The following is a 27,591-nucleotide window of genomic DNA, read 5'->3' on the forward strand; positions in this document are numbered from 1 at the left end:
AAAACTTCATATATTGAAAAAAAATCCTTGCTCGTTTTAAGCATACAAAACTCCAAGAAAGGTTTCTTACCTTTTTAGCATGGAGTAACTTTATCTAAAGAGATGTCTCCGTAGATATCAAAGTAGATAGAGGAAATGAAGGCAGTTCTTTATGCTTCGGCTGTCGGAAGCCTAATGTATGCTATGCACGAGATCAGAAATCTGTTTTGCCAAGGGCATAGTTAACAGATATCAAAGTTGTTGGTGCGGGAAGCATCCGACGATCGAACCTGAGTTTTGATAATGGCAAAGGATTCAAAGTTAAGGTTTGTGGTGATCTAACATGTTGAATAAGTGTTTCAGGAAAGTCCTAGCTGCGGTTAGCCAAAGGGAAAATCCTAAGGGGTGGTAACCTTAGGTCCTAGGGGGCGGTAACCCTAGGTGAGGGAAAACCCTAAGGGGCGGCAACCTTAGGTCCTAGGGGGCGGTAACCCTAGGTGAGGGAAAACCTTAAGGGGTCGCAACCTTAGGTCCTAGGGGGCGGTAACCCTAGGTGAGGGAAAACCCTAAGGGGCGGCAACCTTAGGTCCTAGGGGGTGGCAACCCTAGGTGGAGAAAAACCCTATGGGGCGGTAACCCTAGGTCCTAGGGGGCGATAACCCTAGGTCCTAGGGGGTGGTAACCCTAGGCGGAAAGTCCAGTCGGTCTGGAGGACCGAACTAGCATCAGGTAATCTCTCCTGAGGGGAGTAGGTGAGGACGCGTTCCCCGTAGAGGGAACAGTAGGCGTCGGGTCGACCTAGGGTTTCCGGTTGAAATTCCGAAGTCAGACTCGGACAGTCTGAAGACTGTCAGTTCTTCTTTACTATGATTTATCAGATTCTAACACTGTCTTGCAGGGTATTTGCTCGGACTAACCTTGTTTTGCAGGAGAGGAACCTTCTTGAAAAAGGTGGTCCGGGCGCCCGGGATGGATCCGGGCGCCCGGAGGTCCAGGCGCCCGGAACAGGTCCGGGCACCCGGGATCAAGTTTTATCCCTGCCGCGACTTCGTCACGTGGAGCATCCTGGTTGGTTGGCCACGTCACACTCCAGGCGTCAGGAATGTCATATAAAAAGAGGGTCGAGGGAGCAGCTAAAGGGACAAGAAATTCTAAGCTTTCTTCTGTGAAGTGCTGCCATCGAGACGACCCTGAAGTGCTACGACTAGACGCCGACGACCTGAAGCTCAGACTCTTCGATCTTTCGTTGTCGGTATTAGTTTTCGCTTTACATAATTGCAATCTCTACTGTATTCCAGTTGTAATATTTTATGAGCTTATAGTTGTTGCCCACGGAAAGCGATCAAGGATCGCGAGCCTTCGAGTAGGAGTCGTCAAAGGCTCCGAACGAAGTAAACTCCCTGTGTCGTTCTGTGCTTGCTTTACTTTTTCCGCTGCGTTACTTAAGTTTACGATTCCGATATTTCGAAAAACGAAATAGCCATGAGCGCTATTCACCCCCCCTCTAGCGCTTTCGATCCATCAATTGGTATCAGAGCAGGGTCATTTTGAATCGGTGCAACCACCATTCAAAATATTTTCCGTGGTATTTTCAGATTTTTCGGAGTCGATTAGAATTTAGTTTCATAGCTATATTCTAATTCTTTTTCTCGAATCGATTTTTTGCTCGGAGTTGGTGTAGCACCACCCGAGTTCGTGATCCATTCTCTTCCTTCCGCACTACTAAGCCAGGACCAAGTCCTGGGACATTTTGTCAGTTGTTTTCTTTTTAGGTTGATATGAAATGGCCCTTCAAGAACGCTACAGTACAGCCCGCCCTCCGCTATTCACCGGAGACGACTTCGGGTACTGGAAGAGTCGGATGGAGGCATATCTCCAGACTCACTTTGAAGTCTGGATGATTGTTAAAACCGGACTCCAACTATCAACTGATAGCGCCGGCAAACCACTACCATACGAAGATTGGGACGCATCTCTGATTAAGAAGGTGTAAGCTAATGCCAAGGCAACCTGCACCCTCCAGTGCGGCCTATCAAAAGAAGAACTCAACCGCGTCGACCCCTTCAACAGTGCCAAAGAGTTGTGAGAGAAGCTCATTGAACTTCACGAAGGGACATCCGACACCAAAGTAAGTAAAAGAGACTTAATTTTCAATAAATTATTTAACATCAAATTGCAGGAAGGTGAATCAGCTGCCCAACTCCATGCTCGGATTCAAGATCTGCTCAATGGTCTTCATGTAATTGGACAGAAGGTAGACAACCGGGACATCATAAGGTATTCTTTAAATGCTTTTCCAACGAACACCTTGTGGACATCCATGGTAGATATCTACAAGGTCTCCAAGGACTTATCTACCATTAAGTTAGACGAGCTTTTTGCATATTTTGAACTTCACGAACAGACTAATGCACGCCCGATCGAGAAAGGGTTGGCTTTGGTTGCAGGAACTGGGAGAACACGCGAATCAAAAATCAAGCGCAGAACCGAACCTGAGTCAGAAGAAGAACCAGATTCGGAAGATGACGATGAACTTACAATCGAAATAGTCAACTTGGTAAAGAAGCTCTGCAAAAAGAAGGGCTTCAACAAAAAGGATGTCAGAAAGGACATCCAGTCTAAAGAAGTCCAACCAAGCTCGAAGGTTAAATTCGAAGTGACCTGCTACGGGTGCAATCAGAAGGGGCACATCAAGGCAAACTGCCCTAACCAGAAGGATCCAAAGAAACCAAAGAGAAAGAAGACATTGAAGGCAACATGGGACGAGTCTTCTTCCGAGGAATCCGACGACGAAGAACTAGAGCAGACTAACTTTCTCGCATTAACAGCCCGGGACTACACCAACGAATCCGGAAACGAGGACGAATCGGAAGCCGAGTCCGAGAGAAGCCATGGATCCGCATCCGTTTCCGAAGGGTCAAACCCCTCTGTAAGTCAAAATAGGTTATATTGCATAATTAATTATTTAATGCATAAAGTAGCTAAGTCCAAAATTCGAATCAAGTCCCTTCTAAAGGAGATAACACTCCTTAAAGAGACAACTAATAACGAATCCTTGACTGATCCAGTTCAGACTGGAACCTCAACTCAAGTTCAAAAACTTGAGGAAGAGAATTCTAACCTGAAAAGTCAAGTCAAGGATTTGAAGACAACCTTAGAACGATTTTCCTTGGGATCCAAAAATCTTGACATGATTCTTGAAACACCAAGGGCAATCTACAATCGAACTGGACTAGGAGACAAAACGAAAAACAAATATAGGTCATACCTATCTCTCATACAAAGAACAAATAGAAAAATGGTCCAAGCATGGATTGTCAAGTCCAACCTGATCAATCAAGTTGGACTTGGACAGTATTGAGTCCCTAAGGATCAAATACATTACCTCAATAGACCTTATCGAGGCTATGATCCAGGGGGAGCTAAAACGATAAAAATTCGAAATTAACTACTAAAATTCAAAATTCAAATTCAGAATTAATTACTAAAATTCAAAATTCAAATTCGAAATCAATTACTAAAATTCAAAATTCAAAATTACTAAAATTCAAAATTCAAAATTAATTATTCAAAATTCAAAATTCAAAATTAATTACTAAAATTCAAAATTCAAATTCGAAATTAATTATTCAAAATTCAAATTCGAAATTAATTATTAAAATTTAAAATTCAAAATTAATTATTAAAATTCAAAATTCAAATTCAAAATTAATTACTAAAATTCAAAATTCAAATTCGGAATTAATTACTAAAATTCGAAATTAATTACTAAAATTCGAAATTAATTATTCAAAATTCGAAATTAATTATTCAAAATTCGAAATTCAAAATCAATTATTCGAAATTAATTCAAAATAGAAGGAGGGTCCAGAATAGCTGGCAACTCCGAAATCTATTTACCCGAAATGGGTAAACAAGAGTAAATTACCCGACAGGGTAAGTAAGGATAGATTAAAAGGGTTAGATTTAACTTGAAACACAGTACTGGTGAAGTTTTTGGATGATAATACGTTGGGGAAGCTTGGGCATCGCATGTCTAGGAAGATATGGCTTCGACCTGGTGCATTTGGCCAAGTGGAACTAACCGAAGCTACCCTTAAATGGATCCTAACTAGTTAGACCAAGGTTCAGTATTAAGTTCAATGGGTAGGACTATTTGGAAAACCTCAAAGGCATGGTTACTTTAATGAGCTCCTTGTGACTCACCATAGCCCAGAAGTTTATCCAAAGAACGCTTACTTGTTGAACCCAAAGCTAAACCCAAATCTAACATAAAGTTAAACTAAACCCTAAAAATTGAACTAATTCATCTCACAAAATGATAAGATCCCCTGATTGAAAACATAGATCGGGTGAGATGACTAAAATTTAAATATTTTCAAAATCAAAATCAAACTTAAATATCTCTCAATTAAACATCAAATCACCATACAAACACCAATAGAATTAACTCAGATTGGGAAGATGCAAAATTAGGGACTTACTTCAATCAAACTGTCTTTTGATCCATCAACTACTTTATGTGTAGGAATTGGATCAATGGATGTTGGACAGTGGATGCTCCAGACATGAATGGAGATATGTTGAAGTTCACTAAGCTAAAACTAAAGAACCTAGGATTAGTTGCATTCGGCAACGATGGAAAACTGAAAGTAATCGGAAAAGGTAATCTGATTTTAATTTATTAAGTATAAGTGATTAATTTAATCACTCAAGGACTAAACATATAGAAGTGAAGCACCACTTTGTAAGGGATCATGTAGCTAAGGGTGATATTGTACTCAACTACGTTGAGTCCAAATCAAACCTAGCTGACATCTTTACAAAACCTTTACCTGAACTTGAGTTCAGTACACTCAGAAGACAAATAGGAATGTGTTGGGTAGAATATGTATCTTCAAATCTGTCCTCTTAATGTTTTTTGGTTTAAAATTACATTTCTAAAATTCTAGGCAAAATTTTGATTTTTTCAAAATCCCTACTTTACTAGACTTTCAAAATTTGGACTTAGCCTAGGCCTTTCCCCTAGAAATCATGTTCCCCCAGGATTCAGCCAAAGCATCTCACAAACACCTAGGTTTACCTTGATTGTGTTTGTAAAACATAGAACGGTGTGAGATGTATAGGGTACAGCCTGGACTCAAGAATGCTTATTTCTGTGCATCAATATGAGTCTGGGCGTTAAATATTTTATTAACAGTAATCAAATCAAGTCTTCCAGCCCTAGTCAAATCTAACTGGATCAATTGACTTGACTTAACTAACCAAGTGAACACTGTTGCTGTTTAGGCAATCAGCAAGTAGCTAAAGGTTAGACAGTTGGTGAAGGAAATAATAAGTTTAAGCATGCTTGTACTTAAGAGATATGATACCTAATCAAAACAAATCTTAACTCATACTTGGACCTTAGGGCTCTGATAGCTTACTAAAACAAATTTTGTAAACTATTAAGCACTAAGGCTAACGCTTCTCCTTTGCCTTAGGTATCTTTGAAATTCATTTATCTTAAAGCAGCTTTTCAAAAAGTTTTTCAAATTTAAAACTTTCAAGTCTCTTCTATTTAATTTTTTTTTTAAATTCTGTTAGAAAAGCACTAAGAGCTGAATATATCACAATGAAAAATCTCCTCTAGCAAAATCAATGTTTTGTCTTGAAAAGTTAAGTTTTTTCAAAACTAACTTATTTTTTATATATGGCAAAGGGGGAGAGTAGAGAAATTCAAAGAGAACAAAAATCCAAAGGGGAGGTTATATTAAGGGGGAGTTTGTAATGCCCATTTTTTTCCTTGTACTTATACCTTACTGCATATTATTACTTAACTTTGAATTTCGATTGCCATAATCAAAAAGGGAGAGATTGTTGGTGCGGGAAGCATCCGACGATCGAACCTGAGTTTTGATAATGGCAAAGGATTCAAAGTTAAGGTTTGTGGTGATCTAACATGTTGAATAAGTGTTTCAGGAAAGTCCTAGCTGCGGTTAGGCAAAGGGAAAATCCTAAGGGGTGGTAACCTTAGGTCCTAGGGGTGGTAACCCTAGGTGAGGGAAAACCCTAAGGGGCGGCAACCTTAGGTCCTAGGGGGCGGTAACCCTAGGTAAGGGAAAATCCTAAGGGGCGGCAACCTTAGGTCCTAGGGGGCGGTAACCCTAGGTGAGGGAAAATCCTAAGGGGCGGCAACCTTAGGTCCTAGGGGGTGGCAACCCTAGGTGAAGAAAAACCCTAGGGGGCGGTAACCCTAGGTCCTAGGGGGCGGTAACCCTAGGTCCTAGGGGGTGGTAACACTAAGCGGAAAGTCCAGTAGATCTGGAGGACCGAACTGGCATCAGGTAATCTCTCCTGAGGGAGTAGGTGATGACGCGTTCCCCGTAGAGGGAACAGTAGGCGTCGGGTCGACCTAGGGTTTCCGGTTGAAAATCCGAAGTCAGACTCGGACAGTCCGAAGACTGTCAGCTCTTCTTTACTATGATTTATCAGATTCTAACACTGTCTTGTAGGGTATTTGCTCGGACTAACCTTGTTTTGCAGGAGAGGAACCTGCTTAAAAAAGGTGGTCCGGGCGCCCAGAGGTCCAGGCGCCCGGAACAGGTCCGGGCGCCCGGGATCAAGTTTTATCCCTGCCGCGACTTCATCACGTGGAGCATCTTGGTTGGTTGGCCATGTCACACTCCAGGCGCCCGGAAGGGATCCAGGCGCCCGGAATGTCATATAAAAAGAGGGTCGAGGGAGCAGCTAAAGGGACAAGAAATTCTAAGCTTTCTTTTGTGAAGTGCTGCCATCGAGACGACCCTGAAGTGCTACGACTAGACGCCAACGACCCGAAGCTCAGACTCTTCGTTCTTTCGTTGTCGGTATTAGTTTTCGCTTTACATAATTGCAATCTCTACTGTATTCCAGTTGTAATATTTTACGAGCTTATAGTTGTTGCCCACGGAAAGCGATCAAGGATCACGGGCCTTCGAGTAGGAGTCGTCAAAGGCTCCGAACGAAGTAAACTCCCTGTGTCGTTCTGTGCTTGCTTTACTTTTTCCGCTGCGTTACTTAAGTTTACGATTCCGATATTTCAAAAAACGAAATAGCCACGAACGCTATTCACCCCCCCTCTAGCGCTTTCGATCCATCAATTATTAAGGGGGAGCTATGTTTATACTTATCTTGCTATCATGCTTATCTTGCTATCTTTCTTGTGCTTATATGTAATTGCATATTTTTTACTTAACGTTGAATTTCGGTTGCCATTATCAAAAAGGAGGAGATTGTTGGTGCGGGAAGCATCCGACGATCGAACCTTAGTTTTGATAATGACAAAGGATTCAAAGTTAAGTTAGTTTATGATCTAACATGTTGAATGAGTGTTTCAGGAAAGTCCTAGCTGCAGTTAGGCAGGTGAAAATCCTAAGGGGTGGTAACCTTAGGTCCTAGGGGGTGGTAACCCTAGGTGAAGGAAAACCCTAAGGGGGGGTAACCTTAGGTCCTAGGGGGCGGTAACCCTAGGTGGAGGAAAACCCTAAGGGGCGGCAACCTTAGGTCCTAGGGGGTGGTAACCCTAGGTGGAGAAAAACCCTAGGGGGCGGTAACCCTAGGTCCTAGGGGGTGGCAACCCTAGGCGGAAAGTCCAATCGGTCTGGAGGACCGGACTGGCATCAGGTAAATTTCCTGAGTGGAGTAGGTGAGGACGCGTTCCCCATAGAGGGAACAGTAGGCGTCGGGTCGACCTAGGGTTTCCGGTTGGAAATCCGAAGTCAGACTCGGACATTCCGAAGACTGTCAGTTCTTCTTTACTATGATTTATCATATTCTAACACTGTCTTGTAGGGTATTTGCTCGGACTAACCTTGTTTTGCAGGAGAGGAACCTGCTTGAAAAAGGTGGTCCGGGCGCCCGGGATGGATCCGGGAGCCCGGAGGTCCAGGCGCCCGGAACAGGTCCGGGCGCCCGGGATCAAGTTTTATCCCTGCCGCGACTTCGTCACGTGGAGCATCCTGGTTGGTTGGCCACGTGACATTCCGGGCGCCTGGATCCCTTCCTGGTTAGTTGGTTTTGTACTAACTTATTTAATTTTAATTTAAAATTGACACGGTTGATTACCAATCCTGGAAACTCAAATAAGAAGAATTTCTAATCACGGATAATTACAGGATCTAGGCATTAATTTGTTCACTATTGGAGAATCCTAAGGTAGTAGCACACTAGATATGAAGGCTCTCCGAAGGGAGAACCTTATATATGCATAGTTATGTGTGGAGCTATTCACCATGAGTTCCTAGAGTAAGATCTTGAAGAATTTGAGAAAGACCCAAAGGAAGATCCTGAAGAATCTAAAGAGGATTCTGAAGAAGTTTCAAAGATAGATCAAATTGAAAATCTTGAAATTGGTCTATCTGATATTGCCTCAAATGAGTCCAGATTGAAGGGGATTATGTTGGTCACTGCACTAGTGTCTGTCCTAGTGGGAGTAATGTCAACCTATCTCGTTTATAAGAATTCTGTTATTATTACTGTCATTATGTATGAACAGTATTAGTCCATTTAGTTCATGTCCGTTTGTTATATGTTAACATATGCGGCATCTTTATATGAATGATATGTTCATTCATATGTTGATTACTCTACATGATACATGAAAAATGATTAGTTCATTTTATTAAATGATTAGTTCATTTAATTAAAGAAATCATGATAAAACTATGATTAGTTCATTTGTTGAGATGTATGTAATAGTATTAATCAATGTTGATTTGATTGGACCATACAAATGATGAGTGAAAACGTAGTTATCACTTGATTTTGTATACCAACTCAAATTAATATTGAGGTAATCATAAATTACATGCATATGAATTGCACTGAATACTAAATAATATGTTTATTTATGTAAGATCATGACAAATAAGAACATCATAACTTATATCAAGATAACTACAAAATCTGACAACTCAAGATACAAATGTTCTTGAGGCTATAAAACATGTTATGGAAGACCTATAGATCCCACTACACAGAACAGATGAAATCTCAATGCATATAGGGCATGGAAAAGGAAGTACTCTATTGCTAAGAGAATATTGATTAGTTCAATGATAGATGACCTGGTATTTGAGTATGAGTCATTACTATCGGCTCATGCTGTCTGGGTAGCCTTTAGAGAAAAGTACAGTGAAGGAAGTCTGAGCAAGCTTCGATAGCTAACGATTAGGTTTGACAGCTACATTAAGCGTCCAAATCTTTCAATGGTTCAACACCTCAAAGAGATGTTGAACATGATTCAGGAGCTTAAAACTGCTAGTCATGAATTGTCCAATGAACAACATGTTCAAACAATTATTCGTTCCCTTCTAGATTCTTGAGAGACCATGAAGCAAACCCTAACTCACAGTGAGAGTATTAAGACTTTCATCGACATCTCACACCATGTAGAATTGGAGGTGGAGAGAGTTGAATCTGCAAGGATTTTTGGACTAGCCTATATGACTATTGGTTCTGTTGGATCATCTGGATCCAAGAAAAAGAAATGGTTTAAGAAGGGGAAGGGAAAGAAGAAAGAAGTTGCTGCTGTGGGACAAGACCCAATCAAGAAGAAAGGAAAGAAGACCTGATTGAAACAATGCAAGTATGTATTCTTTTCTTGAGCATTTTGTTGCTAGTTCAGTGTTGTTAGCTGATTCTTATCCTTTGTGGATTGTAGATTCAGGAGCAACGAACCACGTAGCACGTAATCGAGCTATATATGTAGAGTACCATCGGGTACCAGCTGATAACAAATGGATATATGTAGGAAACAATGCAAGAATTGAAGTCAAAGGAATTGACACTTGCAAGCTCAACCTACGTGGTGGGCGTACCCTGTTTCTACATGATGTCTTATATGCTCCTGAGATTCGACGGAATCTGGTTTCCGTCATTTGTCTTCTTGATTTAGGTTATTGTGTAAATTTTTATAGTCGTTGTGTGAAACTTCAAATTAATTCTGTATTAATTGGGCATAGTTATGTAACAAATGATTTTATGATTCTTGATGTAGAACCAAATAATAATGATGGTTGTTTTTCAAACATTGCTCTTACTAGTATTGCTGATGTTAATGATGAAATTTGACACGCTAGACTAAGACATATAAGACAAGAATGAATGAATAAATTAGCTAAGGAGTGCCTTTTTAGGTACTTATGCTAAGATAAATTTGTTTATATGTGAGCATTGTCTTGCTTGAAAGACGACTAGGAAATCATTTGGTAAGGCTATTAGGGTTGAATCACCATTGTAATTAATTCATTCGGATATTTATGGTCCAATGAATATGAAGGCTAGAAATAAGAGTTTTTATTTCATTACATTTATTGATGACTTCACACGTTTTGGTCATGTGTATTTGATTTCTCACAAATCTGAAGCATTAGATTGTTTTATTCGTTACTTCAACAAAGTTGAGAATCGATTGGAAAGTAAGGTTAAAACCTTGCACACTGACCATGGATGTGAATATTTGTCTGATCAGTTCAAGACAATATGTAATGAGAAAGAAATTATTAGACAGCTAACTATCCCTGAAACTCCACAACAAAATGAGGTTGCTGAGAGAAGAAATAGAATTCTTCTTGAAATGGTTAGGTCTATGATGACGCAATCTAATTTACTAATATTCTATTGGGAAGATGCATTATTAGTTGCAGCCTATATACTTAACAAAGTGCCTTCAAAGTCAGTTCCATCTACCCGTCATGAACGTTGGACAAGCAGAAAGCCGGATTTAAGTAATCTAAGACCTTAGGGGTCAGCTGCCTTCGTTCATGATAAGACTCACGAATATGGAAAATTATGACCCAGAGGTAAGAAGTGTGTCTTTATAAGGTATTCTAAGACTTCTAAGGGTTATGTTTTTATTGGTGAGCGACAAGATGGAATCATTTCTAAAATAGAGTTAAGAGATGCAACTTTTCTTGAAACTAAGTTCCCAACACGAGGAGAAGTTGATAAGACAATTCCTCTATATGAGATAGAGGAGGAGGATAATATTCCTTTATCAACAAATCAGGAGATACCTGAATCTAGTCAACCTAGTAGGAGTAATTTATCACTGAATGAGTTAGTTTCTCAACAGTCTAACCTACAAAGAAGTAGTCGTCAGATTATTCCTCGGAGAAGGTTTGATATTGAGAATGAAGCATTGATGATTCTCTCAGTTGATGATGAGGAACTTCAAACAGTTGAGGAAGCTTTGAGATGCTAAGTTAAAAAAAAATAGAAAGTTGCAATGGATGAAGAAAAGAGTCAATGAGAAATAATCAAGTTTGGGATTTAGTCGATCTTTCTCTAGGCCGAAGGGCTATTGAGAATAAGTGAATTCTTAAAATAAAGAGGAAAGAAGATGGATTGATTAATCGATACAAAGCTTGATTAGTTGCAAAAGGATATATCCAAATGAAGGGTATTAACTTTGAAGAGACATTCTCCCCAGTTGTGAAGTTTGTGTCAATACGCGTCATCCTAGTTATAGTAGCACAATTTGACATAGAATTACATCATATGGATGTAAAAACGGCTTTCCTTAATGGTAATCTTGATGAAGAAATCTATATGGTACAACCAGAAGGTTATGTTGCTGAAGGCTAAGAGAATAAAGTATATAGACTTAGGAAGTCTATATATGGGCTAAAGCAAGCATCAAGACAATGGAACATGAGATTTAATGAAGTCATTTTATCTTATGGTTTCGAAATGATCAATGAGGATCATTGTGTTTACCTTAGAAAGGAAAAAGGAAAGTTTGTCATTTTATTATTATATGTTGATGATATGCTAATAGCTGGAAGTGACATAAAATGTGTGATAGAAGTCAAATCTTGGCTTTCATCGTAATTTGACATAATAGATATGGGAGAAGTAGAGTACATATTAGAAGTGAAGATCATTAGAGATCGATCAAAAAGACTTTTGGGTTTGTCTCAAGAAGCTTATATCACTAAGATGCTACAACACTTCAATATGTCAGATTGCAAAATCGAACAGACGCCTATAGCAAAATGTACTATTTTGATCAAAAGTATGTATCCTAAGTGTTGGTTAGTCTTAGGAAAACATACCGGTTCCACTGTACAAAAATTTTTGTACAAGTGTCGAACATTTCCTTAAATAACCTATTGTGTTCTTTAGAAGTTAAATTAGGAATCGCAGACAGAACTTAACATCATTGATTCCAAATTTACTTATCTGTTCTTAATGGTTTAGATTTGAATCGCAAGCGGAACTTAACACTATTGATTCAAATCCACCTATGTTATTAATTCCATTAAATATTAATTTTCAAAATTGTCTTCCAAGACTGCATGGCGAGGCACATGGCCTTCTTGGATATGGGAGCAACCACCACCGCCTAGACAAAGCCTTTTACGGAAAGTTAATATTTAATTTCCTTAAATAACTCTAGGTTAACCAAAAAGAACAATCGAATCACAAATTCGAAAAAGAAGAAAACACAAACTCGAAAAACTAGATCTAATTACCTCTTGTATTTAGAATTCTTACAAAGAAAATAGCTAGTATGATGCGGAAGAAAATTACTAGTTATACCTTCTCTTTGTAAGCTAATGGCCTCGAGATCTTCTACCGTATTCCTCGCCTCGCCTTGGACGTTGTGTGGGCGACGATCCTCCAAGATGAACACCACCCAAAAGCTTCCTTCCTCTTCTTCTAAAATCCGGCCACCACCACCACCAAGGAGAAGAGAGCAAAAGGGAAAAGAGAGGGGAGAGGGAGGGCCGACCACTTGAGGTTATCTAAGCAAGAGAATAAGAATTGTTGTGTCTCATGAAGCCTCCTCACCCCTTCTTTTATAATACTTGCCCAAGGCAAATAAGGGAAGAATTTTTACAAACATTAAAATCTTCCTCTAACTTTTCATTTTCCCTTTTAATTTTCCTTTTCTTTCCTCTTAATTGAATCAATCACCAAAAATAAATTTGATGATTTTATTTTTTTTAAACATGGCCGGCCACCTTGCTTGGGCACCAAGCAAGGGTGACCGACCCCCATAAGAGGAAAGGAATTTTAATTTTTTATAAAATTTTATAAGAAGAAAAACTCTTATAAAATTTTACAAACTCTCTTTCCTAAAGTAGGAGTTAAAAAAGGAAAGTTCTAAAAAATTAAAATAATGTTTTAAAATTTAAAACTTCTCTTATAAAATTTCCTTTTTTAACATAGTGATAGAAAATTTAAATTTTAAAACTTATCTTCGTTTTTTCTAAACCATGAGGATGGTTAAAAAGGGAAAGTTTTAAAATCTTTTAAACTTTCTTTTAAAACATGTGGCCTAATTCAAATAAGAAAAGTTTTTGAAATTAAAATCTCTCTTTTAAAACTTATAGTTTTCTACAAAGAGAAGATTTTAAAAATTCAAAACACCCCTCCTTGTTTGAATTATTGTGGTCGACCCCTACATGCTTGGTCACCAAGCAAATGGTCGACCCCTATAGAAGAGGATGTGGCCGACCCTTGCTTGGTCACCAAGCATTGGACCGACCCCCTTCTTGGACACCAAGATGAACTTATATTTGGATGGACTTGAGGTTATAGTGAGGCTACGACAAGGACCTAGAGGAGAAATTGATTTTGGCCTTCCGATGAGCTTAAGTATCCCGTGTTCGCCCCGAACACACAATTCAAGTTCATCGATAATAACTCATTCCACTAGAGAGTTATTACCGCACTACCGCACCAATCCTAAATTACATTATGGACTCCTTCTTATCATGAGTGTGTTAGTCTCCCTGTTTTTAAGATAACGAATGTCCACTAATTAAGTAAGTTACTGACAACTCACTTAATTAATATCTAGCTCCAAGAGTAGTACCACTCAACTTCATTGTTATGTCGGACTAAGTCCACCTGCAGAGTTTAACATGACAATCCTTATGAGCTCCTCTCGGGGACATTCTCAACCTAGATAACTAGGACACAGATTCCTTCTATAATCAACAACACACACTATAAGTAATATCATTTCCCAACTTATCGGGCATATTGATTATCGAGTTAAACCTCACCCTTTGATAAGTCAAAGAAATAAATATTAAATATATGTGCTTGTTATTATATTAGGATTAAGAGCACACACTTCCATAATAACTAAGGTCTAGTTCTTTTATTAAGTTAGTACAAAAAGAACTTACCTAAATGGTCCTACTCAATACACTTAGAGTGTACCAGTGTAATTTATTAATCAAGATAAACTAATACTTAATTACACTACGACTATTCCGATGGTTTGTTCCTTTCCATCTTAGTCATGAGCAACTGTTTATAATTTATAAAGAACCGACAACATGATCTTCTAAGTGTGACACCAGACACCATGTTATCTACTTATATAAATTAATTGAACAATTACATTTAACAAATAAATGTAGATATTGACCAATGTGATTCTTTTATTTCAAAATTAAATGTTTACAAAAGCAAGGCTTTTAGTATACACTCCAACAATCTCTCACTTATACTAAAAGACTAAGCTGTCATATTTGTTGTCATACATCTGATTCTCATCCCCTCTACATGCCGATCAAAAGTTTTCGTCGGAAGGGCCTTAGTGAAAGGATCTGCTAGGTTATCCGCTGATGCAATCTTGGCAACGACAACTTCTCCTCGTTTGACGATGTCTCGTATCAGGTGGTACTTGCGCTCTATATGTTTACTTGCCTTGTGGGCTCATGGTTCCTTCGAGTTTGCAACTGCACCGCTATTATCACAATAAATTGTGATGATTTTGGGCAAACCAGGAATCACATCTAAGTCCATTAGAAAGTTCCTAAGTCATACAGCTTCTTTGGCTGTCTCAGAGGCTGCCACATACTCAGCTTCCATGGTTGAGTCCGATACGCATTTTTGCTTAACACTCCTCCATACAATGGCTCCACCTCCTAGAGTAAACACATAGCCTGATGTAGACTTACTGTAGTCCCTATCTGATTGGAAATTCGAATCCGTGTAACCTACAGGGAGCAATTCATCTACCTGGTAAACTAGCATATAGTCTCTAGTCCTTCTCAGGTACTTTAATATATGTTTTATCGCAGTCCAAAGTCCTTGTCCAGGGTTACTCTGATATCTGCTAATCATGCCCACGGCAAAACAGATATCAGGTCTCGTACACAACATTGCATACATAAGGCTTCCTACAGCTGAGGCATAAGGAACTGCCTTCATGTCCTCTATCTCCTTTGATGTCTTCGGAGACATCTCTTTAGATAAAACTACTCCATGCCTAAAAGGTAATAAACCTTTCTTGGAGTTCTGCATGCTAAAACGAGCAAGGATCGTGTTTATATATGAAGCTTGAGATAGACACAACATTTTTTTCTTGCGATCCCTTATAACTTTGATCCCAAGAATGTGTGCACATTCTCCTAAGTCCTTCATATCAAATTGTTTGGACAGCCATACCCTTACGTCCGATAATACCTTGACATTGTTGCCAATTAACAAAATATCATCTACGTATAGTACAAGAAATACCACCACGTTTCCGTTACACTTCTTATATACACAAGACTCATCCGGACACTGAATAAATCCAAATGACTGGATTACTTCGTTAAACCGGATGTTCCAAGATCTTAAAGCTTGCTTCAGTCCATAAATGGACCGATTGAGCTTGCACACTAGATGCTCTTTGCCCTTTTCAATGAACCCTTCTGGTTGCTTCATATGGATGTTTTCTTCAAGACTTCCATTAAGGAAAGCTGTCTTGACATCCATTTGTCAAATCTCATAATCCATATGAGCCGCAATGGATAAGAGTATCCGGATAGACTTAAGCATGGCTACCGGCGAAAAAGTCTCCTCATAATCGATTCCCTCTTTCTGAGTGTACCCTTTCGCAACAAGCCTTGATTTGAAGGTTTCTACCTTCCCGTCTGTCCGTCTTTTCCTTTTGTAGATCCACTTGCATCCAACGACTATTGGTTATTTCTTACTATGCATATCAGTAGTTACCCGCTGAAGAGTTGACTCACCCCATTATTATTACTATTTTCAGGTTGAGGCTGTCTGGAGAGTTCCAATCGCTAGTCCCCCTGCAGATCGCGAGGATATTTATTTTGGTCATTTGATTTTTATTATGATGCTATATAGACTATGTTTTAGACTTGTACTAGTTTTGTTCTATGGATTACTGTATGATCTTTTATTTGTCAATGAGTTTTCTTTTATATTTATTTGGATATGTTCTGCTACATGTCTGCCTAGATGGCAGAAGATGTGAGTTAATTTTATTTGCGTCGTTGTAATTTGTGTTTTATGGGTGTAGTTGAGTAGGATATAAGTTTTGAACTTTATGGGTGTAGTTGAGTAGGATTTTTGAGATGATTTTCCTTATCGTTGCATTAGTTTAGTTTACTATTAAACTGCGTGGTATGTTATCATATATATATTGTTCCGGCCGTGTTGGCCGAGTATGAGTATGTTGTAGGAAGTTTTAGATTGTCACCCGTATAGGGGAGATGCTGCCGAACTTTCTTTTGGCAGGAACTACCTGGGGCGTGACAATAAGCTTGAGTGACTACACAAATGCAGATTGGGAAGGAGACCTAGATGATAGAAAATCCACATCAGTCTATACGTTCTTGCTAAATGGTGGCGTCATCTCATGGAATAGCAAGAAGTAGGCTTTGTAGTCTTGTCGACAATGAAAGCTGTGTGGCTTGCGCATCAATTATGCAACAATCTGTCTAGTTGAAAAATATTCCTAAAGCATTTGAAGATTGCTGAGGATAGTGGGAGTCCTGTTACAGTGTACTGTAACGATCAAGCTGAGGATCCCAAATATCACAGCAAAGGCAAGCATATAGAATTAAGTATAATTTTGTAAGGGATGTTGTGGATAAGAAAATAATAATTCTTGAGTATATCCCTACACATACTATGCTTGCAGATCTTTATACTAAGTCATTGACTAAAGAGTCATTTCAAAGAATGAGAAGTCTTTGTGACTTCGTAAAATGTAACACGTTGTAAAATGTCATGATCTATTCAGTGTATAAGTTGTTACATTTTGGATTAAAGTCTCGATGAACATGTTGGCAGGTTGAGATTGGTCCACTCACATGGATAATCATCTCTATTTGTTGAGTATAAATAAAGGTAAGACTGTTACTTATGGGGTAGGTTATGTAGCTGTGAATAGAGACATACTTATAAGTTAAGGTCACCTTGATAATTGTGTTAAGATGAGATCATTTATGTAATGATCGAAGTAAATGAACTCATCATTTATTAAACCTGTTGAAAACCAGATTGGAATTCATATGTTGAATTCAGGATTAGACATTAGGTATGTCTAGATCGAAATCTGTACGATGTTAAAATTTGAGAAAAACATGCGCTCTTTTTAGTAAAGAGAATGATGCGGATATGTTTTTGGATTCAAAAGGGATTTGGAGGAAAGAGAGGGGCAATTTGGTTTTTTTTTTCAGGATTAGGGCTTTTGAGTTTATATCTCGCACTGTTCATCAGGAACGAGGAGGGGGCGGTGGGTGCTGGGTTTTTTCCGCCGCCGCTGAGCACGAGAGGAAAGGAGGGTGCTTTTAGCCGTCGCCAGGAACGTGGCTCGCCTCTTCTCATATGCCTTGCCGACGTCGACACCGACGGCAGACCACTCTCTTCCTCCTCTCCTGTACCCCTTTTCTCCGGCCTCTTCCTGCCGCCGCCGCCACCGTGAGGGGGAGGACTCCGTCGGGCTTGGTTCCGTCGCCACCATCAGGAGAAGAAGAAAGGGCTTCTTCTTGGTCCTCCGTCGTCGCCGTCGGAGAGATCCGCCGGCGACGACCGTCCTCAACGCCATCTCCTCCCCTCCTCTTGATTCTCTCCATCTCCAGCGTGTTGGTTGCTACTCGGAAAATCTAACGGTTTCACTGTACAAAAATTTTGTACAAAGGTCTGAACCTTTTCCTAGCTACCATGTGTTCTTTTAAATTAAACTTGGATCGCCTGCGGAACTTAACACGTTTGATCCTAAGTTTAATTTATTTGTTCTTTTAGGTTTAGACTTGGATCTCCTGCGGAACTTTACACGTTCGATCCAAATCATTTAGGTCACGAAGACAATTAAATATCTATTTCCAAAATCGGCTTCCAGTACTGCATGGCGAGGCACTTGGCCTTCTTGAATATGGGAGCAACCACCACCAACTAGACAAAGCCTTTTAAGGAAATTAAATATTTAATCTTCCCATAGTAACCCTAGGTTAACCACTAAGAACAATCAAATCACAAGGAAAAGAAAAAAATAAAAGAACACAACTTCGAAAACTAATTGAAAAAAAAAACTAGAATCGCATGCCTCTTGTATTTGGTATTTTTACAAAGAAACAAAAACTAACATGATGCGGAAAACAATTATTAGTTATACCTTTCTTTGTGAATAATGACCTCTTGATCTTCTACCGTATTCCTCTTCTAATCTCGGACGTTGTGTGGGCAACGATCTTCCGAGACGAGAACCACCTAGCACCTTCTTTTCCTTCCTTCAAGTTTCAGCCAAGCACAAAACCTCCAAAGGATGAAGAACTTTATTCCACCAACCAAGCTCCAAGGGATGCAACTTCCTCTTCTTCTTCTCCAAGCTCGGATCCGGCCACCACTTGATCTCCAAGAGGAAGAGGAGGTTCGACCACAAAGATGGAAAGAAGAGAAAAGGGAGAGGCCGGCCACACCAAGGAAGAGAAGAGGGAGAAAATAGAATAGAGGTTGTATCTCTTGAAGGCACCCAAACCCCCTCTTTTATAATTCTTAGCTTTGGCAAATAAGGAAATTTAGTTACAATAAAATTTCCTTAACTTTCCTTGACATGAATTAATTAGGAAGAATTAAATAAAATTCCCTAATAGCCCATGTCATGGTCGACCACATCATGGAAAAGCAAATAAGGCAATTTACAATCAACCAATTAAAATTCCTTATTTGTTTCCGGAAATTTTAAAAAATAAAATTTCTCTTTAAAATCCCTTCATAGTTGATAAAAAGAAATTTCTATAATTTTATTTTTTCAACATGTGGATAATTTACAAAGAAGAAAAATAAAATATCCTTTTAATCTACAAATAAGGAAAAAGATTTAATCTCTTTTCTTAATCTTTTGTAGAAACTTATAAAAGAGATATTTTAATTTTTTTTAATCTCTCTTTTAAATTATATCTTCCATATAAGAAAATTTTAAAATTAAAATTCTTTTCTATTTTATTAGGGTCGGCCACCCATGGACCAAGGCTTGGCCGACCCTAGCTTGGTCCTCAAGCTAGCTTGGCCGACCCCTATAACATGAGTATGAAGGTGGGTATAGGTGGGTATAGTACTCTATAACTAAGAGGCTACGATAGGGACCGAGAGGAGGAATTGGTTTTGGTCTCCCGATAAAATTAAGCATCCCGTGTTCGCCCCGAACACACAACTTAATTTTATCAATAATAATTCATTCCACTAGAGAACTATTATTGAACTACCGCACCAATACCAAATTACATTTTTGGGCTCCTTCTTATTATGAGTATGTTAGTCTCCCTGTGTTTAAGATAATGAATATCCACTAATTAAATGAGTTACTGACAACTCACTTAATTAATATCTTAGTCCAAGAGTAGTACCACACAACCTTATCATCATGTCGGACTATGTCCACCTGCAGGGTTTAACATGACAATCCTTATGAGCTCCTCTTGGGGACATTCTCAACCTAGCTTTCTAGGACACAGTTTCCTTTTATAATCAAAAATACACACTATAAGTGATATCATTTCCCAACTTATCGGGCTTATTGATTTATCAAACTAAATCTCACCCATTGATAAATTAAAGAAATAAATATCAAATATATGTGCTTGTTATTATATTAGGATTAAGAGCACATACTTCCATAATAACTGAGGTCTTTGTTCTTTTATAAAGTCAATATAAAAGAAACGACCTCTAATGGTCCTACTCAATACACTCTAAGTGTACTAGTGTAATTATATAGTTAAGATAAACTAATACCTAATTACACTATGACCTTCCAATGGTTTGTTCCTTTCCATCTTGGTCGTGAGCTACTGTTTATAATTTATAAGGTACTGATAACATTATCTTCTGTATGTGACACCACATACTATGTTATCTACAATATAAATTAATTGAACAACTACAAATAAATGTAGACAATTTGACCAAATGTGATTCTTTATTCAAAATAAATGTCTACAAAAGCTTAGGCTTTCAGTATACACTCTAACACAGCGTGTCCAGTAGAGGAGGACGCTACTTGTGCCGCCTTTGTCGCAAACCACGCTAGCCCCTCGCCGACGCTGATGCCACGGAGGAGCTGTCGTTTTCAGTGGGTGTAGCCGCTGCCGCCCTCTCCCGCGGCCGCTGCCGCCCTCTCCCGCGGTCGCTGCCGATGCTTCCGACGGGCGCTGCCGCCTCCAACAGGCACCGGCTGCTGTCGCTGTCTCCGCTGGGCGCTGCCACCTCCAGCGGGTGCTGACGCCTCCTCCATCCATTGTCGGTGCCTCACGCCGCTGTCACCTCCACCACTAGTCGATCCACAGCCTTCATGATTTGTATTATGCTTTGTGTGTTGTGTGCCGGTCATCGAGCCGCTGAGTAGTTGGTATTATCCGGCCTGCGTGTCGTATACCGACCTGCGAGCCGTTTTGGTATTCCGGCCTAGGTGTTGTTATCATGTCTCAGTTTACAGGTCGTCTTCTGGATCCATGCTGCACCGGATTCCGAGTCGTCTCTCTTAGATCCGGCTCCTCAGCTGGCTCACATCCATCCATCCGTCAGGGTCGTGACGACTCGATCATCACCGCGATCAGCTCACTGAGCTATCCGAGGGCGCCCCCCGGGGCCAGGGTACGTTCTCGTACTCATTACTTATTTTATTGCTCCATTCTATGCGGCTACTTATATATTCGTGGGACCCACCTCGAGCATCGGGGTCCTAGAGACCGGGGCAACCTGGTCGCTAACTACAAGTACGAATGGCCAGAGGACTTCTGACGACCTGGTCAACGCAGAGAACAACTCACCACCGGGTCATGGGGATGCGGTCAACCTTCTAGACACGTCACACCAACAGGTCCGTCTTCTCAGCTTCCCGACAGGATTAGAGAATAACATCGTAGCATGTGATTCATACCACATGTGCTATGACGACAAGAAGGGTAGTGGGAGAATGAATTCATGTTTCTCTACTATGTAAGACCTTTGAGATTATAAGTTAATCTCAGTTTTTGCCCTTAGTGACTATTTAGCTGTTTACTTGAAGTTTTAATCAGTGTCTGCTACTTTAACATGTATCCTATGACTATGGATGATTCGGTCTATGGAACAGAACTAGAAAAGCAACTGATTGAAATGAATAAATTCTAGCTAAAAAGGAAGATTAAATAGATTTACATCTTTTGATGTTATTCACTGGTCGACCCATTTCTGTTATGTATAGAAATGAATGTGAATATTGAATATGGAACATGCTCTTGACATAATGGTCATTGTAAGGAATTAGAGATGTTCATATTGATGTAAATGATGATTATTTAATCTGAATAAAAAGCAAGATATGAAAATCTCTAAGATAATGGTTGTGTGCCATTAAGAGATTGGATGTTTTTTGGATAACGGATATGTTTCGCCAGAAGAGAGGCTATGTGCCATTACGAGAGTGTCTCTAATTCATTTGGAAGAGCGGCTAAGTAAAGTGTAACAACTTTGTTAGCATTGATCGCTCAGAGAGCAGCTATGTAAGGTGAACAATATTCTTAGCAATAATTGCTCAGTGTGCTTGCTGTTGCACAAACTATTTTCCCTAAAGTATGAATTGGATGTTCTTATTTAGTCTTTCTGACTAATTAGTATTTTGCTCTAGCCTTCGTATAGTCTATGTGACTTATTCGGTCTTTGTGACCAATTAATGTTTGGCTTTGGCCTTGTGGCATGATCATCTTGTAATCTATGTGACTGATATGGTCTATGTGACCAGATAACCTTTATGGATTGACTTGGACGAGTGGAAGATGTTGGTGTTAAGAAGATGAAAGGGTGTCTCTTCCCTTTCACCTTCCAACCCTTTATCATTCCTCCATTGATGGAGGTAGAGGAAGATGAAGAGTCGTCTTCCTTTATAAAATAGACGTCCAAGGCAATTGGTGAGAGGTGAAAAAAAATGAGACGAGCACAAGAGAGAAAGGAAGAGGGGACTTGCTATGTGCGAGTTTTTGGACAAAGTCAAAGAGAATGGGTTCGTCCCATATGAAAGGTCTTTGTGCAAGGTTCGTCCATATGCACAAGATTGAAAGAGACATGAAGAACATTCAAGATTGGTTTGTCTAATCTCGAAAGAAGGATTTGGTTTGTGAACCATGAAGAACTTTTCGATTTGTTCGTGATCGTTCTTCCGATAGCAAGTCCGAAGATTATATTCTGTCATCGATTACGGATCTATAGAAGATCGCTATAAGTGTTTACAGTTTACATATTTCTGTATTTTTCATGCTTAGAACTGTCAACACATGGAACATATGCAACACTGGTATGATAAGCTTTGTGATTTAGAAAATTGATAGAGTTCAAACTGGCTGCCAGTTTATACGAATTTTCATTTATTACCATGAAAGCAAATTTTCATAACTTCGGACAGGATAAAAATGGATCCTTCCTTGGGATCTCGCATGACGAAAGCTTCATGCGCTCTTTGGACAGGATAAAAATAAAAGTCACTTTCCGATCAGAATCTAAAAACACTGATATCTGATATAAATGCACAAGTACTCGAAGGAAGTTTCGGTAGGTTGGTTGCTGTGACACTATGGATCTAGTACTTCTATATCAAGCATGAAACTAGAACTGATAAAAAAAACTTTTTCTGTGAAACGAAAGCAACGACTAAAAGAGTTTCAATTTACATGAAAATATGTCTATAACTATGTACAACCTAATAAACTTTTCTTTATATACCAAGGAAAGAGGATAACCATATTCCTAGGAAAACAACGCCCACTGTCGCAAAGGCTTGGGTTATTTCATAGGGGTAGTTTGGCCCCTGCACCGGCAAGTTCTGCCAATCTGTCCTCCTGCAGTTTATACAAGTAGCATATGACTATCGTTCATAAAAGATTATCTACTGGGACAAATTAGTATATAGATTCCAAGCCAACACGCCTTAATGCTGACTTTGTCCTGCATCATGTGATTTACTACAAGCTTAGTGTCGTCTGAATTATTCATCAGTATGGAAGAATTTTCTGAGACAATGATTGTTGATGTTAAGTTTTGTATTATACTCATGGGCTTTCTATTTGAGCTGTAAGAGTAAGGATATGTTCATAAATATATTCTTTGTTATTAAGTCACAGTCGCACATAATCAAGTCACATACGACTGAATGTGATTAAAAAAATATATATGTAAGCATCTAAATCAGTGAGAGCTTATATTGTCATTCTTATAGTCTTACAATAAGAGTTTTCAGTTGTATCTAGAAATTTAACCAGATAACTTGGCCATTATTGATATATTCCACACTGTGTTCAAATTGGTAGATATACTTGATCAAACACCTACTGATCACCCAAGGATCTGAAAACCAAAATGATATCCAGCCACTGTTATCTACTCCTTGTCATTATCCTATATCATCCTTTCAAAGGCAAGTGAAGTAGTGCTACCACTTTCATTCACCTTTCAATTAATTCTCATTATTAGCATGTTATTTTGGCTTGCAAATTAAGTTACAGAAAACAGTAGCCTGCTGTTAAAAATTCCAAGTATTGTTCATGTTTTCACCTAAATTTGAAATCAGAGGTCAAATAATTGTATGTACTTGTTGATTTACAAGGACAAAATAGGATTAATTACCCCAAGTCGGCTATAATTATGCTTATGTTGTCTTGTGAATGTCGGTCCTGCAGAATAAAAAGGTTGGCCAGACAGCATCTTAGTCAAAACTGAAATATACTTATAATAGCAAGTATCATGAAGTAAAGATACCAAAGCGGCACGTGCTAGAGCTTCACAAGCTATCTGAAACAAAACAGAGTGTGGAATTTACTAATACACACAGACCACGAGCAATACCAGGTAACTATAATTGACATAACAATAAGGCACCTGAACGTCACCATGCTGGCGTAGCTGATCTCTGACAAAAGTTACTGCTTCTGAGCTGAATAATCAGTTGCTTGATCTAGTTAGAAATGGAAGGAGATTCAAGCATAGTATCATGCATTACTTCTCAGGCATTAAGTTCAAATACACAAACAATTAATTAATGAAATGTTAATGCACCACAACATAAGCAAAGCCAAAAGATGAATTACAATCCATTTAATATTGCAGAATTAAAAATGCCAGTTAATATAGTAACCAAGATCTTCAGTTATACAAACCTTTTCATATAGTCCCATAGACCATCGGAAGCCAGCAAAACAAACTCCACATCAGAGCTGAGTTCTATTTGAGATATGTCTGGTGAAGAAGTCACTATATCTGCTTTGAACTGAATTCTACAAAAGAAAAATCAACTGGTTATTGATACTTCTGAAGAAGTAAACCAAGAAGAGATAGCCTCAAGTAGTGTGCATATTTGACAGTTTCCAGTAACCATGAATTCATGAAAGGTTCCCACTTTACTTTGTTATGTTAAACTTGGTTTGCATATTTATGTTAGAAAAAAACCTACTAATACCAGGAACTGATTACAGTTTTGTGAACATCAAAATAGAATAGTTTGCAGTATGATGAGAAGTCATGTATTGTAGAATTAACATATAATTGCCAACACCACGTATATCACATAAGGAAAAATAGGACAAAAGGCATTTTTAGTCTAGTATGTCTTTTTTGAAAGTGAAATCCATATGAAGAAGATTAGGCATTAATTTGTCTTCTATGATGGTCTGGATATAAATTTTACAGATTTGGTATTTTGCTAAAAGTCATCATTTGTCAATTGAAATGAAGATACCTCCATATAGACTTAAATACTATGGAAATTTATTGTGCATTCATGGAAATGAAAAACAATAGTCACATTTAAATGTTTGAGTAGAATTTATTTTCAAAGCCAAATGTTCCTTTTATATTCTAGTTGGATTAGCTTTATGGTAAATACTATAAATCTAACATAAACAGAGGCTCATGCAATGGGTTAGACTTAAATGGTATTCATAATAACTATGAAGCCGGGAGAGGCTTAGGTTTACGAGTATTTAAACGATATTACCCTGCCACAGAACAATTCAAATCAAAGCCAAACCAAAGCAAATAAATTAAAGTCCATTTGAAAACATCAAATAAACAACAGCTTTGAACAATAATTTTATAATGTATTTAACTATATGACTAAATATGTTTCTAGCTAAGAAAAACTATTGTGTAAGCATCTAGTTGAAACGCTTTAAAGAAATATTCATGTACTACTGCAAGGGGGAACAAATTAAAGTAAAGCAAAACCTAATAGACAATCACCAGATAAGGATATTAATACTTTAATGCAGCTGTGGCAAATCATCATGACTTTTACTCTCATGTTCAGTTGTTCAGATCACAAGTAAAAAGGAACAAATTATGGGAACCAAGAAGAGTAAAGACACAGAGATTGTACAAAACTTTGGAGTTAACCTCCGTATATTACCTGGAGACAAATTTATCATTCCATCTTCCCTGCTTAACTCCTTTCATTAGCATCCTACAGAAAAGTTGCAGGAGGAAAACTTACAATACAAATGCTAGTTCAACATTATACCATGCGAAATTCAACTAGTCTAAAGCAAGATGAGAAAACAGTTATGAAGTACAAACTCATTCTTCTTTGACTTGTAGCGTATGTCCCCAAAAGTCCGAGAAATAGCAAGATCCCCACAGATGCGACCATCAACAATCTAAAAGTTTTATGAAATGCAATCACTAAAAAAATTATATGGAGAAAATTCCTACATGCCCACTTAAATGTTAGTGTAAATATTTTATAGACATTCCAGAAGTATGACACTTTCATTTCTGTAGGTAAACAAGTGAGCCTGATAAAATAATCGATGAACTTCATGAATTCTATTGCAAAAATATTGAATGTTATTTCATTAGGGTATTAAATAAAATTCATCTCTATGAGACATGAATTTTAACCAGAAAGGAAACACACCCATCCACCCGCTGCTCTAACACGCTTGATTTCTTCGAGAGAAACTCTATTGTTTCCATAAGGTCGATGTGGATTTGTCAGCATTTCAGCTTTTCCTCTGCGAGATATAACCTATGTGAAAGAGTATAATCAATCAACAAAATTAATAAAGATCCAACAATACCCTGTTCATCTACATGATCGAAATTTAATAGTTTGAAGTTCAATTTGAAAGTATATTACAGACGAATAACACTAGCAGAAATAGAGGGATTACCACACAGGAATCACCAACATGTGAAATGATTAGTGCTTTGTTCCTGACAAACATGACAGTTGCTGTTGCACCAGATTCAATATCCTTGCCTGTCTGTTCAAGCCTTCATAACCAAGAGGTTTGACATATTTAAAACTGAAATACTAAATTTTTGAAGTGTAACTAAGTGACCACGTTAAGATTAGAGAGTGGCAAATTACTTAAAAAACAACAATTAAGCTAAGTAGATATTCTTTTAGGGCTCACCAAATCGAGAGCCTGGCATCAACATTTGCAAATGCTTTCTCAATTGCTTCTCTTACAACACCAAAGTTATTGTTGGTCAGTAGCAACCCACCTTGCATAGCTGTGACACATTCTTTATATAATTCCTCCCTGTATTCGTTAAGGATTAACTGTCAATGCTTTCTGATTTAAATCTACCGAGGAGCAGTTCAAGATTTTTTTTTTTTTTAAAAAAATACCAAATCTCTAATTCTCTGTTGGAGTAACATAAAATGGATCAGTTTGTTACTTGAAATGAAGTAATTCTATACTAAAATTCTAGAAATAAAACGTCTCTTAGTTACAAATCATGGTAGACCTATCATCAATACCGAATTATGACTATAAATTAGCAAAAAAAAAAAAAAAGGAAAGAAAGTGAACATGGTGTGAAGCAAACCTCAGGAACTCCACGCATGAGAAACCAGCATGGCCATCGAGGATGGCAGCGAAGGAAAATCCCGAGAGGCTATCGGACCGGAGAACTACTTCGTCCTCCATTTCCGATCGGGCCCCCTGGAGCTTGCTGGAGCCCCATCGGATGCCGGAGATGCCCGCCACTGGCGCCTCGACAGAGATCGCCGAGCATCGAAAACCTCTAAGCCTTCTTCTATCCTTCCATTCTACTCCAATCCCACAGCACGGCAGCGTTCGCAACAGCCGCGCGCTCACCATCGCCATAGAAAACGAGAGAGCAAAGCGAGAGGTTCCCGCCGCTCATGTGAAGCCGGAAAGAAAGGGATAACAAAATTATAGCCAATTAAAATTTAGTTTTTTCAGGACAATTAAATAATATTTTGAAAATAGGGTGTGGACTTAAATTTTCCTGCATTTAACCGTCCAGTTTGTTTACAGAATTGGAAATATTTTACTAGTTTTAAATATTGTTTTCATTTAATGAAAAAAGTAATAAAATAATAATAATGAC

General features: G+C 38.5%; 1 protein-coding gene across 1 annotated transcript; it reads right to left on the bottom strand.

Annotated features, from left to right (window-relative positions):
* Positions 1-22,849: 22,849 nt before the first annotated feature.
* On the bottom strand, positions 22,850-27,398 carry LOC121975616 (probable protein phosphatase 2C 5). Its single transcript, XM_042527363.1, has 11 exons — positions 27,064-27,398; positions 26,646-26,774; positions 26,400-26,502; positions 26,144-26,254; positions 25,804-25,883; positions 25,637-25,690; positions 24,390-24,506; positions 24,112-24,166; positions 23,992-24,024; positions 23,860-23,906; positions 22,850-23,075 (listed from the first exon to the last, which is right to left on the bottom strand). Exons 1-11 carry the CDS (start codon positions 27,342-27,344, stop codon positions 22,952-22,954), a joined length of 1,134 nt encoding a protein of 377 aa, XP_042383297.1. The 5' UTR covers positions 27,345-27,398; the 3' UTR covers positions 22,850-22,951.
* Positions 27,399-27,591: the final 193 nt, after the last annotated feature.

This window comes from Zingiber officinale, chromosome 4B (genome assembly GCF_018446385.1).
Source record: "Zingiber officinale cultivar Zhangliang chromosome 4B, Zo_v1.1, whole genome shotgun sequence".
Lineage (NCBI taxonomy): Eukaryota > Viridiplantae > Streptophyta > Magnoliopsida > Zingiberales > Zingiberaceae > Zingiber > Zingiber officinale.

Coding starts and splice junctions, on each gene's coding strand:
- LOC121975616 (XM_042527363.1), bottom strand. CDS start 27,344: ATGGCGATGGTGAGCGCGCGGCTGTTGCGAACGCTGCCGTGCTGTGGG. Junction 26,775..27,063: donor TCATGCGTGGAGTTCCTGAG/GTTTGCTTCACA, acceptor TAACGAATACAG/GGAGGAATTATATAAAGAAT. Junction 26,255..26,399: donor ATGTTGGTGATTCCTGTGTG/GTAATCCCTCTA, acceptor TCTTTCACATAG/GTTATATCTCGCAGAGGAAA.